Source organism: Suricata suricatta, chromosome 10 (assembly GCF_006229205.1).
Source record: "Suricata suricatta isolate VVHF042 chromosome 10, meerkat_22Aug2017_6uvM2_HiC, whole genome shotgun sequence".
NCBI classification, from domain to species: domain Eukaryota; kingdom Metazoa; phylum Chordata; class Mammalia; order Carnivora; family Herpestidae; genus Suricata; species Suricata suricatta.
The window spans coordinates 5,122,343-5,136,610 of record NC_043709.1 but is presented as its reverse complement, the minus strand read 5'-3'; the positions used below and the strand labels follow the sequence as shown (position 1 = coordinate 5,136,610).

General features: G+C 52.5%; 1 protein-coding gene across 1 annotated transcript in view; it reads right to left on the bottom strand.

The window, feature by feature from the left end:
* Positions 1-12,291: 12,291 nt before the first annotated feature.
* EFCAB6 (EF-hand calcium binding domain 6) overlaps positions 12,292-14,268 on the bottom strand; it is a 223,589-nt gene continuing 221,612 nt past the window's right edge. Inside the window, exon 30 of the mRNA XM_029954101.1 lies at positions 12,292-12,632. Coding sequence (XP_029809961.1) covers positions 12,510-12,632 — 123 coding nt within the window. The 3' untranslated portion in view covers positions 12,292-12,509. The remainder of the gene's footprint in view (positions 12,633-14,268) is intronic.

Genomic DNA, 14,268 nt, shown 5'->3' with positions numbered 1-14,268 from the left:
GAGATGTCCACGTGGAGACTCTTCCTTCCTGTGTGCGTCTTTGGGTGTCCCGTGAGGCACAGGGCAGGGGGCGGGGGAGGAGGGGCTTCCTTTCCGCCCGGTCCCGAGTCCTGGACGGAGTTCAGAGGCCAAAGACCTTCCACGTGGCAGCAACGGGCATCCTTTTGCTTGTTCCAGTAGCCCCAGGGGCGGGCTAGTCTCAGAGGTGGTTGGCATGGGCCATTCAGTGCCTTACCGTGGTCAAGTGTTTTGACTGCCTGATTCGTCAAAACAGGGCGCCTTAGGATGGTATTAGCTCTGGGCCCTTCCTGGAAGTGTATGTTCAACCCAGTCTTTATCAAACCAAGGGTCCAGGTATGCCCAGGAAAAGCACTGATATTTATAATCACAGCAGATGAAAGCTACCTAAGCTGTAAAAGTCCTGCCATTTCCTTCCTTCCATCCATCCACCTGTCATCCATTCATCCATCCATCATCCATCCATCCACCTGTCATCCATTCATCCATCCATCATCCATCCATCCGTCATCCATCCATCCAAGCTCTGTCCGTCCATCCATCCATCTATCCATCCATCATCCATCTATCCATCCACCTAAGCACCCATCTGTCCAACCTTCTATCCATCCATCCATCCATCCATGCACTTATTTGTCCATCCATCCATCCATCCATCCATCCATCCATCCATCCATCATCTATCCACCATCCACCCATCCATCTAAGCTCCCATCTGTCCATCCATCCATCTGTTCATCATCCATCCATCATCCACCCATCCATCTAAGCTCTGTCCGTCCATCCATCCATCATCCACCCATCCATCTAAGCTCTGTCCGTCCATCCATCCATCTATCCATCCATCATCCATCTATCCATCCACCTAAGCACCCATCTGTCCATCCTTCTATCTATCCATCCATCCATGCACTTATTTGTCCATCCATCCATCCATCCATCCATCTATCATCTGTCCATCATCCACCCATCCATCTAAGCTCCCATCTGTCCGTCCATCCATCCATCCATCCATGCACCCATCTGTCCATCCATCCATTTATGCATCCATCTGCCCATCCATCCTTCAACCAATCCGCATACCCATTCATAGATGCATCCACCCATCCCACAAACATTCACAGAGCGCTTCCCATGGGCCTGCCTTGGACTAGGGAGGTGGGGACAGACTAAGGAGATAGGATTTCTGCAGGATGGATGTGGGAGTGAGAGTGAGGGAGAGCCTTCCGTGACAATGGTTGTTGACTACCAGTCATGGAAGGGACAACGGGAGCTGAGTTCTGTTTGGGACTGGAGCTGATAGTACCCTTGGGAGATGCAGACGGAGGGGTTCAGTGGCTGGAGGGATAAATGGACCTGGATGGGGAGGAGGCTTTGTAGAGATCTGCATTCGTGGGTCATAACCAAAGCCATGGGTCTGGAAGAGACCTCCCAGAAGGGGAGGGCAGGAGGAGCAGGCTGGGGCAGACTACGGGTGTCAGCTTCTCCATGACCCTCTCCTGTCCTCAGACTACCCCCCCCCTGTAAACTGCCCCTCCACCAGGGCCTCAAAGGTGCCCACAACAATCTGTCTGGAGCCTGCCCTTGGCTCCCCATCAGTGGGCAATTAGATGGAGGAGCCACTTGACTGGAGGTAGGCTTGGCTGCTGTTCTTGGCCAATGTGACCTCAAGCAGGGCTCCAGGGCAGGAGGCAGGGACCCCATGTGGCAGCTGCTGCCTCTTGTAGGCCCTGCTGAGCTGATGGGTCCCCGTGCTCTGCTGAGACTCCAGAGGGAGCCGCTGCTGAGCCGTGTGGCCCTGCTGCCCTCAGCGTAGATGGGTGCTGATTTGTCTGGGCTTTGGACAAGTGGTGGACTGGGTCCCACGGCAAAGGTGTCAGGGCACCTAGTGCCTCAGCTCTAGGTGCTCCAGTACTTGGGGCTCATGTACACAACGCCATCTTTTTCCATATAGGATGGGGTCCCAGGTAACTCTCTTCTTGTCCATGGGAGTCTAGTGGGCAAATCCAGCAAACTGTCTCCCCTCCCTGAGTTCACTCTCCAGGAGAGACCCCTACCCCAGTCCCCTGAACAAACTAGTGGAGGTGACAAGTTCTGTAGACAAGGACTTCATCTAGTGCTCCCCCCTAAGGCCACCCACAGCTCCCCGCTGGGCCTGAGCCGGCCTGGGGGCCCTCAGTCCTACCCTCCCATTGAAGGCACAGACTGTGAAGATCTCCGAGATGTGAGAGCCAGATGCTGATGTCTGGAAGCTCACAGTGTACTTTCGAAGGCTCAGCCAATACCAGAAAAGAAGCAGAACCCTCAGGTGTTACATGCTTGGGGTCAGAGAGCAGCAGAGGGGATAGACTCGGGGGCCGTGAGGAAGAGCAAACCCAGCGCACAGGGGAGGTCAGAGAAAATTGTTCTAGAGAAAGGAACCTAGCTGGGCCGTGAGCAGTAGAATATGATTTTCCCATTAAAAAAAACGTTTTATTTTGAAATAATTTTATATTTACAGAAGAGTTGTAAGGTGGTACAGACGGTCCCTCTCTACCCTTCACCCAGTGTCCCCTGACGTGAACATCTTGTGTAACTATGGTGCATTTACCAGCAGTGAAATGAACACCGATACAATACCATTAAGTTATAATCTCCATTTGAATCTCAACAACTTTGGACTCTCCGCTCCAGAATCCAGTCCACGTTGCATCTAGCGGTCATGTCTCCTTAGGGCCAGTCTCTCAGTCTCTTCTCACTTGGCCTGATCTTGAATGTTTTGAATACTGGCTGAATGCTCTATAGAATGTCATCAAGCTGGGTTTGTCTGACGTTTTCTCACATTAGTCTGGGGCTATGTGTTATGAAAATACAACAGAGCTGATGGGTCCTCAAGGCATCGTCTGGGGTAACATGATAGAGCCCTGACTTATCTTTGCTTATGTTGATCTTGAGCACACAACAGAGGGATGTCTGCTGGGCTTCTCCACCAGAAAGACGCTAGTCTTCGTTTTCCATTCTCTGTTAGAACTGAGACACCAGTCCGGCTCATGGTCAAGGAGAGATGAATCAAGCTTTCCCTCCTCAAGGGAGGAGCAGCAAAGAGTTTGAGGACATAGTTAAAATCACCACATTAATTAATACATATTTGGGGGAGGTACTTCCAGGCTATGCAAATGTCCTGTTTCTCCTTAAAATTTTGCCCGCTCATGTTCTCATCAACCTTGGAAGGGTCTTGTCCACAATGATGATGACTGAGTGGCCCCACAGTGATTTTCTGGTTCTTTCCTCGGACATGTATTACTTGGAATTGTTCTGTAAGGAAGATTTGTCTCTTCTCTGCCATTTATTTATTTTGCATCAGCACAGGGTCATGGTTATTTATTTTATCCGTTAGGTTAAAATCTGGTACTAGCATTATTTATTGTGTTGCTCAAATTGCCTTAATTTTGTCCCCTGGGAGCTCTTTCAAGTTGGCTCCCGTGTTTTTGTGACATGTTCCCATCTTTTGTTTGTTTGTTTGTTTGTCCTTTATTTCTACCACCTACCAGAGGCTCCAAGCCCATCTTGAATTTTCCTTGCCCCTGCCGGAGAATCAGCCATTTCTCCAGAGAGTTCCAACCCCTTTTATTTAGGAACTAAGATCTAGGTGGCAGATGTGTAAGTTGTGATTGGGGTATTTCTACTTCTAGGTCCTCGCAGTGGACAGAGTGAGGAAATGCATGTAGTATACTAATCCATCGGTATGCTGACTTACCTCTCCTATAGCTTTATCTGTCTATCCATCCACCCATCCACCCATCCACCCACTCGCCTATCAGCTATTTCTCTTGAAATAAGCATTAGTTCCTGCTGGCACAGCAATGCGTAATGCAGCACTGCACGATTTGTTCTTGCCTTGCCGCCTTGCTTATTTGCAACCTCTTCCTTTGACAAAGAGGAGCCCAGCTCCCACGTCTGCGATCGTGTGTGTGTGTTCAGTCTTCGTACACCTACAGAGCATTTCAGAGCCGTTGGTCGGCAGCCCCGTGAGAAACATAGCGACGCGGTACAGGGTCCCCATACAGTCCTTTTCGCCTTCGGTCTGGCAATCCACACTCTGTTTTCCAAGGTTAAATTGATCAGGTCCTTGCCCCCAACCCAGTTCAGTGAGGTAACGGCACACACAGGTGGCGAAGTTAGATTCTGTCGTCACAGTCTGCGCTGGGTCCCGAGACTCCCGGACACCTGGTTGACTGTTTTAAATGTGCATATTGTCAAGTCACTCTTGGTCGTGTGTGGTTCTAAGGGTTTTCAGAAATGCAGAGTCACGTATCCACCACCCCACGACCCTAGCGAACGGTTCCATCACTCAAAAAATTCCCCTTGTTTGGCTGCTTTTGAATCATACTGTTTTCCAAAATGGCTGTCTGTTTCCATAATCCCAGGGGCAATGACTGAGCGTGCTTGCTGGTCCACATCCTCATCGGAATCGGTTCCTTTAAAACATTTTGGCCGTTTGAGTAGGAGGGTCTTGTATTTCACTGTGGTTTCAATTGCCATTTCCCTAATGACTAATGTGTTGAGCATCTTTTTATACACTTATTTGCCATTTACATATATTCTTTTGTTCAGATCTTTTTGTCCTCTGCCTTAAAAATTGGGTTTTGGGTTTTTTTTTTTCTGTTTGTTTTAAATGTTCTTTATGCTCTGGATACAAGTCCTTAATTGAATATGTGATTTGCAAATCTTTTCTTCTAGTCTGTGAGGGGTCTTTTCATTATCTTAACCGTTTCTCAGAGCAAAACTTTCTAATTGTGACGCGCTCCAATTTACCAATATTTTCTTTCAGGAGTTATGTTTTTGGTGTAGTGTCTAAACATGGAGTGCCGACTCAAGCTCATGTGGATTTTCTCTGATTTTTTTTAAATTTTTAATGCTTATTTTTGAGAGAGAGAGAGAGAGAGAGAGCGAGAGAGAGAGAGAGAGAGAGAGAGAGAGAGAGAGAGAGCATGAGTGGGGCAGGGGCAGAGAGCAAGGGAGACACAGAATCTGAAACAGGCTCCAGGCTCTGAGCTGTCAGCACAGAGCCCAAGGTGGGGCTCGAACCCATAGACCATGAGATCTCCTCTCTGATGTTTTCTTGTAAAAGGTATATAGTTTTTTGTTTTACATTCAGGTCTATGATGCACTTTGAGTTAATTTCAGTGTAAGGTGTAAGGTTTGTGTATGTTTTTACCTATGGATGCTCTTTCTCCATTGAATTGCCGCTTTGCATTTGTCAAAAATCAGTTGACTGCATTTGCCTGGGTTTCCTGTTTTGTTCCACTGATCGATATGTCTGTCCTTTGCCAATATCTTACTCTCGGTGACTGTAACTTTACGGGTAAATCTTAAAATTGGATGGTAGAAGTTGTCCAATTTTGTTCTTCTTTTTTAGAATTGTTTTCGGCTATTCTGGTTCCTTTACCTTTCTATACACATGTTTTTTCTTTTGAGAGAGAGAAGGGGTACAAGTGAGTAAGGGGCAGAGAGGGAGAGAGAGAATCCACAAGGAGCAGAAGGGGGGAAGAGGGGAGAAAGAGAGGGGGAGAGGGGGAGAGGGGGAGAGAGAGGAGAGAGAGGGAGAGAAAGGCAGAGAGAGCCCAAAGTGGGGCTTGAGGTCATCAGATGCGGGGCTCGAACTCATGAACCATGAGATCATGACCTGAGACACAGTCTGATGCCTAACTGGCAGAGCCCCCCAGGTGCCCTTCCTTAGACATGTTGAACGAGCTTGTTGACATATAAAATAGATCTTGTGGAGATTGAGATTGAGATTAGATGGGATTTGTGATTACATTGGAGAGAAGTGGTATTTTAACAATGGTGAGCCTCATAATTCATGAAAGCATTGACCTCTCCATTTGTTTAGATTCGATTTCTTTTATCCATGTTCTGCAGATTTTATCACACAGATCCTTCTCACATTTTGTTAGATTTATATCTAAGTACTTCATGGGGGGGCTGCTATAAATAGTAGTTTTTAAAGTTTTAATTTCCAGTTGGTCACCGTGGGTACATAGGCGTATGACTAACTGTTGGATAATGACTTTGTAATTCACTTAGCTTAGTTAGCCTTTTTTGGTGGGTTCTTTGGAATTTCCTATTCGACAATCATGTTGTCTGCAAATAGAGACAATTTTATTTCTTCCTTTCCATTTTGATGTTTTTATATTTAGTTTTTCTTGCTTTAGTGCACTGGCTAGGACATTCGAGGAAGACATTCAGTCTCTCCCCATTCACTACAATGTTAGGTGTTGTTTTTCGTACATGTCTTTTACTCAAAGAAAGTCCCTTCTGCTCTAGTTTGCTAAGAGATTTTCTTAGGAATCAATGCTGAATTTTGTCAAATGCTTTTTCTGCAGCAGCTGAGATGATCCTGTGTGTGATATGACAGGTCTAAGTGTGGATTTGCTTTGGGAGTGTACCCTCCTGAGGGCTCATTGGACTTCTTGGCTACATCGATTCGTATTTTTCTTCAAGTTTGGGGAGTTTTTGGCTATTGTTTCTTCAACTATTCTCTCCTTCACCCCCTTTATCCTCTCCTTCTGTGACTCCCATTGTGTTTATGTTGGACTGCCAATGATACTCCGCAGGTCTCTGAGGCTCTGTTCATTTTTCTTCCTATTTTTTCCTTTCTATTCTTCAAATTGGATGATCTCAATGTACTTATCTTCAAGTTTTCTGGGTTTTTTTTTTTTTTTTTGCATGCTCAAATCTGCTGTTAAGCTCCTGTGGTGAATTAAAAATTTTTTTCGGGGTGCCTGGGTGGCTTAGTTGGTTAAGCAGCCGACTTTGGCTCAGGTCATGATCTCGTGGTTCATGAGTTGGAGCCCCGTGTCAGGCTCTGGGTTGTGACAGCTCGGAGCCTGGAGCCTGCTTCAGATTCTGTGTCTCCTTCTCTCTCTGCCCTCCTCTGCTCACTCTCTGTCTCTCAAAAAGAAATAAATGTAAAAAAAATTAAAAATAATTTTTTTTCAATGTTTATTTATTTTTAAGAGAAAGAGAGAGACATAGTGCAAATGAGGGAGGGGCAGAGAGAGAGAGAGGTAAACACAGAATTGGAAGCAGGCTCTAGGCTCTGAGCGATCAACACAGAGCCCGACATGCGGCTCGAACTCACAAATGACAAGATCATGACCTGAGCCAAAGTCAGATACTTAACTGACTGAGCCACCCGGTTGCTCCCCTCTAATAAATATTTAATATGAGTTCTAGTTTTCAAACTCCAGAATTTCTATTTGGTTAATACTTAAATCTCTTTGTTTAATATTTTCAATCTGGTGAGACATTATTCTCATGACATGCGTTCTTTTATATCTTCCTGAATATATCTGAATATATTTAAAAGAGCTGATGTAAAGCTTTTGTCTACTAACTCCAACATCTGGGCTTCCTCAGGGACAGTTTTATTGATTACTTTTGCCCCCTGTGTACAGGCCATACTTTCTTACTTCTTTTTATGTCTTGTAATTTGTTGTTAAACACTGGACATTGTGTTAAACACTGGACATGTTAAATAACATAATGTGGCAGTTTCAGAAATTAGCTTTAGCCCCCTCCAAGGGTTTGTTATTGCTTATAGTTGCTGTTTGCTTAGTAACACATCTGAACTAATTCTGTGACATCAATATTCTTTGTTCCTTTGTGGCCACTGAAGTCTCTTCTCTGTTAGCTTGGCGGTTGGTCAGTTAAAGGCTGGACAGAGATTCCCTTACACACTTGGAAACAATGACTCTCCCGGTCCTTGGTGATGAGCGCTGCGTGAATGCAGAGACGCATCCTCAACACTCAGCCCTGGAGCTGAAATCTCTGCCTTCGCTTTTATTTCCTGCTAGTGCAGGGCCTTCAGGCCACTCCAAGGTGAGAACTCAGGTCCTTCTCACATCTTTTCTGAGCATGTCCCTGGACACATGCCAGCCCTGTGCGCAGACTCGGCCTTCTAGGTGCCCGGGAAAATCTTGGGAATGTTTCCAAGTCTCTACAAACATCTTATTCCCCGATTCGTCCTTTTAAGTTTTTTTTAATTGTTTAGCCCACTTGTTCTCGGCGACCTGGAGCAGCCACATGGTTAAAATACTTGCTTGTAATTGTTTTTGACACACGTGCCCTTTGGACTCTGGGGAAACAATTTGTTTTGCCCCTGAGCAATCTGTGAGTCAGTTCGAATACAGACAGCCTTGGAGGTGGGGTCTTCCTGGGCCAGTCAGCTAGGACGACTCTCTGGGAGCGAGGCTTCCGTCACTGTGCGCGGAGTTATCTTTTTTAATTAAAAAAATTGTTTTAATGTTTTTTATTTATTTTTGAGAGACAGAGAGAGACAGCATGAGCAGGGGAGGGTCGGAGAGAGAGGGAGACACAGAATCCGAAGACAGTCTCCAGACTCAGCGCTGTGAGCACAGAGCCCGATGTGGGGCTCAAACCCACAAACCGTGAGATCATGACCCACGCTGAAGCCGGATTCTTAACCGACTGAGCCACCCAGGCGCCCCGTGGAGAGTTATTTTTCTAAGCGATAGTGGAGCTGGAGAATGGCTGATTGGACTAGAACAAGTTAAAATGTCACAAAGCTTGCTCTTTTTCCTTTTTTCTTTCTAAAATTCAGCTGCTTTTCTTGAATCAATGCTCCTTGGGTCCCTGTGTAAATACTTGGTTCATTGGTAGAAGTTTGAAAAAGTTGAATTCTGACACTTTCGGCCCCTCCTGCCAATGTGCTGCTAGCTTAGCTTGTATTTCTGTCTCTTCCCCCCAGAACAGGGCCCTTTGTTTGCCTGTTTGGCTCCTTCACCTGCACTGGGTTTCCATTAGTGCCTTCAGGCCACAGCTTGGTCTCCCTTCTAGATGTCACCATTCCTGCTCCCTCTGAGTGGGGGGAGATGGCTTCCTGCGGAGTTTCAGCTGCGGCTGCTCCTTGCTCCTCCAGCCGGCATCACTGGGGAAACGGTGGGGGTGGGGGGAGAGAAGCGCTTGCTGCATTCTCCCCGACTTCTGCGGGGTCCTGGTGGCGTTCCAGAAGAAGGCAGACACAGCCCCCAAAGCCTTCACACCCTCAGGCTCGCCTTCAGCAATTTGTTAAAATTTTGCGGCTGAAAGTTATACTGGCTTTTCCGGGGACTCGGTGGTGACAGGTTCTCGTGAAGCCAAGGCTTGGGCCCGGCCGCTCCCGCAGGCGCAGGCGCGGTCTCCCCCAGGACGGGGCGGGCTGTTTGCGGAGCTGTCCGTTCCCAGACGGACTGAAGAATCCATCATTAGTTTGCATGTGCCCCGTCGTGCAGGTGGGAGCGAGGCTCCCGGCCTCTCAGAGGCCAAAACCCGCAGGCATTTCTCCAGCCTCCGCCGCGTCGTGCTTGCTAACAAAGAGCTCAGCGGCCAGAATAAGTCCGGTGGCTGAGTTCGGATTCCGGGAGCGGGGAAACAGACGTCACTTCGTCAGAGACAGCAACTTCACGATCACATGCAAGGGGTCCCCGACACCTCGCGGGATGAATGGGGCCGTTTGTTGTCACGTGAGGCGCTCCACCGGGGGTGGAGAGACGGGGACTGGAACCGTTTAACATGACAGGATTCGGAGGGCTGGGTGGGGCTCAGGGAAGGCTGCCCGGAGCCGAAGACACCTGATCGGGGAGGTGGGGACATGAGGACGGGATGGCAGTCCCCGCCTTTCCGTACCAGGCCTCTCCCCTCCTGGCTTTGACTCTGAGGGCTCTGGAGCGGGCCCCTCCCCCAGCCCCTTGCTGAAATCCAGGTTTGTGCTTTGGGGGGGGGGGGGCTCCTTGGGCCCCTAGAGACCCGGGGCTTCCCCCCACCATTCGATTGCTTGTGACCTACTATCCTGGGAGCTCCGGGGGCCAGGCACAGGGCGAACGGGCTGGCTGGGCCCGCGGATGGATGGTTCCAGAAGGCAGACAGGGATTATTACCTTCACTTTGCAGATACAGAAATACAGGCTCAGCCCCGGGGGCTAAGTTGCACAGAGGGGAGGGGGTCGGGGGAGAGGCTGGCCGCCCCGCCCCTCAGCCCGGCGCTGTTCTCCTGACTCCGGCATCGGGAAAGTGGCTGGTCTACCTCTTCTGGGGTTCACAGAGGAGATGGCTAATAGCCCAGCCACCTGCACCCCTCGGCTTGGGAGCTCGCCTGGCTCCCCAACAGTCCCCACCGCTGAGCCGGGCCCACGGAGGAGGAGGAGATGTGTGGCACTTTCTGGTGCCAAGCCGGTGCTAGATCTTTCCACGTTCGGCCCTCCCGGTGTCCTCTGAGTCGGGACTGATCACTCACGAGTGTGGAAACTGAGGCTCGGAGGGAGTAAATGACCTGGCCGAGTCTCCTGCTAGAGCTGGGGTCCGCACCGAGTCTCACAGCAGAGCCGCCCTGAAAACGCTGCCCACGCGCTTACCTGGCCGTGGCCAGCCGGGACGGCACACGGAGTCCTGTCCCGGGTCAGGATGAGCCGCGGCCTCCTGAAGCCCCTTCTTGAGCTGGGGGCTCCCCAGACCCCTCGATGGCGGCCCCTGAACGGCACGAGACCAAACCTCTGCCTCAGCCTTGGGAGGCCAGGAAGGCTTCCTGCAAGAGGGGGCTGTGAGCTGGTTCTGACGTTCGAGTCGGCATTTCCCGGGAGAGAGAGCAGGTGTGGAGGGTGAGGACGGGAGCGAGCCCGCCCAGGGAAGGCTGCGGCCCCGCACGCAGGCAGGGCCTTGAACAATAGGGCAGGGGCACTCGGGAAGGGCACCCACTGCCGTCACTCCTAGGAAGAGCTGCGGGGACCAGGGCCATCCCTGCGGCATGACATCCACTTGGGGCCGTGGCCCTCTCCCCCCCTCCCTGCACCCAGGCGGCCTGAGCCCCCCTGCAGCGGCACCTTCCTCCTCGAGACTCCTCTAGGCCCCCAGGTTCTCCGGGATCTTGGGCCCTCACCCCAGCCCTGCCAGAGCCCCCATAGCCTCACCCTCGATGCCTCCTTGCCAGGCTGGGGGAGTCCCACTCCCTGGGGCCCACTCACCACTGCCCTCACCTCCCATGGGGCTTCCCTGGCTCTCAGCATTGGCCTCAGTGTTGCTATCTCGCCAATGGGCTGGGACTCCATCTTGCCAGGTGGAGGCCGGGGGTCAGAGGGCCCGCAGGACGGTTCGCTCCGGCCCCTACCTCCTGAGAACGGGGCGAAGACCACAGGGGGCAGAATCCAAGGCCGCTGGCCAGGGCCCTGCAAAGCCGCCCTCCTGGTGGCGGGGGACGCCTCACAAGCAAGCTAAGCCCTGCGTGTTGCCTTAGGGCCCGTCTCGGCGAGGTCCTCGCACCCACACGGTCCGGTCGAACTCCCACAGCTGCACCAGTTTAGGTCGATTAGAGAGAAGCATCAAATGCAGTGAAGCCGAGAGAAGATTCCCCACCTCCGATTCTGACCCGGGGGTCTAGGGCCACCTGAGGCTGGGCTGGAGCAGAGCCTGGCTGTGACTGTGACCGTTCCCAAGGCGAGCATCTGGCAGAGGGGACCCCCGCCTTGCTCCAGGCTGACGCAGCAGTCTCCGCGTGAGTCCCCCCACTCCCCACCTCAGCCTGGGGTCCCGTCTGGGCTGGGGCTGGGACCCAGCACACGGGGAGACTGAGGTGTCCATGGAACATCTCCACGGGGCCCCCCTCCCCATACCTCACCAGCTTTCCCGGGGCGCCGAAGCCCCCTCCTCCCCCGCGGAATTCTGCACACTCTGAGCTGCCACCTCGGTGGGGCCCTGGTGAGGAGGGTCTTGGACCAGAGGCTTGGTGCTCCTTCCCCTCTGAGCCACCTGGGGTGGGGTGACAGTGGGGACTCCACCCCTCCCTGGTGGCCAGTGGCCACACAACTCGGGGGGCGGCTATGCTTGCTGTCTGCCTCCTCCCGGTTCCTTCCAGAACTTTCCAGAAGGCAGCAAACTCTATGTCTTTCTTCCATTTGCTTCACAAAAGGTGGTAAGGGTTTTGCAGGGATCGGAACATTCTCTTGGCTTGTCACACCCGTCATGCACGAGGAAGGGTCCCTCCCCAGAAGGGCACTCGTGGGTGCTGCGAGCTGGGCGGGGCCCTGGGAAGGCTGAACAGGGTGAGGCCTTAGACAGCGTGGGCGGCCCCACCGGGAGGTTGGGCGGGCGCCCGTGTCTCTGGGGACAGAGCGACGGCCCTGCGCACAAGCCCAGAAGAGACAGATGGGACCCGGGAGTCAGGAAGGCCTTTGGTGCCCCCAGGCAACCTCCACACATCTAAGTATTGCATCCTGGAGGTCTCTTGAAGTCTAGGGAATCATTTCTGCGAAGACTAACATTTTATTTGCTCCAACCGAGTGAAGGGTCCCGTGGCTTCGTGGGCGGCCCGGGGCCACCGGCAGGGCTGAGGCTGGCGCTGCAGCCACAGGGCAGCGCGGAGTCTCAACTGCTGGGAAAGACACGGGGCTTCTGTGATTTCGTTCGTCTCAGCACAGGCCCGGGGCCCCGCCTGCGCCGGGGGCGCGTGGCGGCAGCCGCCTACTGCAGGAAGGCCCGCAGGAAGTCGTTGTAGGGGATCCTGGAGGACAGCGTCTGGTCGTGGTACTGCAGGATGTGGAAGAGCTCCTCCTCCGAGAGGCCGATGCCGTGCTGCGTCAGGACCTGCCGGGCAGGGGCCCGCTGCTGTCGTGACACTCCGGGCGCAGGCCACCCGCGAGGGGCTGGGACGCGCCCGCCTCTCCGCTGAGCCTGACCGGTCCGCCTCCAAGCCGCCCCAAGCAGCCCTCTCCCTCGGTGCACATCCCCTCCCTCTTTCCCTCTTCCCCCACTTCCCTCCTTCCCTCCCGCCTCCTCTCTCCTCTGCGCTCACCCTCCAAGGGCCAGAGCGCACACTGTGGGTGTGAAAATGGAAGACTCTTCCGGTCCAGTGAAGGTGCTGGTTCTCCCCACCAGCCCTCCCAGAACCGAGGGTGAATGACTCTTGCCTCCCTGCAGGGTAGTGAGGCTGGTCGGCGCGTTCAGACAAGGCATGGACAGAGAGTAGAGGGCCGGAGGGGAGACCTGGCCACAGGGCCTTAACTAGGGTGGGGGAGGAGGGCAGGGCAGCAGGTGCAGGGCGTGGTGGACCCCACAGCACCACGGCCCTTGGCAGAGCTAGCTGCCCACGCGCCAGCAGTGGCCCCTCCCTCCTCAGTGAGCAGACCCCTGGTCCCCTTCTAGCTAGAAGGTGACACTTCTCAGCCTCTTCTGGAGCTAGGTATACATCCTGGCCGGTGAAACCTAAATGAGAATGTGATGTGGGACTTCGGGTGCCTGCCCCTTCTCTCTCCTCCTTTTCTCTGCTGCCAGGATTATGGAAGCGGTGCTGGAGCCCCAGCAGCCACCACACACCATGAGGCTACCTTCTGGAAGGAAGCCAGGTGCTGAGGATCGTAGAGAAAAACAATGATGTCCCCAGGGACTCTCCGGCACCGTGCTCACACTGGCTTCCTTCCTCGTGGCTTGTTTTATATGAGAGAGAGACTTCCATTCTGTTTCAGCGGCCGGGCCCCCCTGTTACCAGCAGCTGAGACAGATCCTAATAGATGGGTTCCCTCGTAAGTAAATGCGAAAACTAACTTATAACTTAATTTCCTCTCTATGCTTTGGGTGGTAATTTGTTCCTAAGAGGGGACTAGAATAGGGGCTGGAGGGGCAGCAGGTGATGGGCCCCATCTGCGGGGCTGAGGGCTGGGAGCAGCCAAGGGGGCTGAGCCTGGGCGTCTGGGGGAAGGTCCCCGGCACCCGGCTGGTCTCTGACTCTGGCTTTGCTGGGGCCCGTCGGCCTTTCCAGCCCTCCCCTCCCTCTGCTGCTCACCCCGAGTTCCTGGGCTGCACATGGGACCCCACCCGCTCCCTTCCTCACTGTGCAGGAGACTGAAGGCAGCCGGGGGCTGAGAGCCACCTGAGCCCAAAGTGAAGACAAACAGTGTGAACTGGAGAGCCGCCTGGGGGCCTCTGAGGGCAGGTGTCCCCGGGGCTGCAGGGACCTGCCCTCCTCCTTCCCACAGCCCTGTCCGCCCACCCAGGGCCCACCATCTTCCCGACTTAAAAGAAGAGGGTTTTAAAAACATTTTTTTTTTTTTTTTTAGTTGAAGCAGAGATGAACCTCAGGGATCATTTTGTTAAGTGCACTTTGAGGTCAATACCCTTTTCGTCTGTCTGATGTTGTGACTGCTTTTTTTTTTTTTTTTTGGACTGTAATAGGTGATTCTGAATCTAATGTTTGCACCTCAGTTATTTGCCGGACCTGATTTGT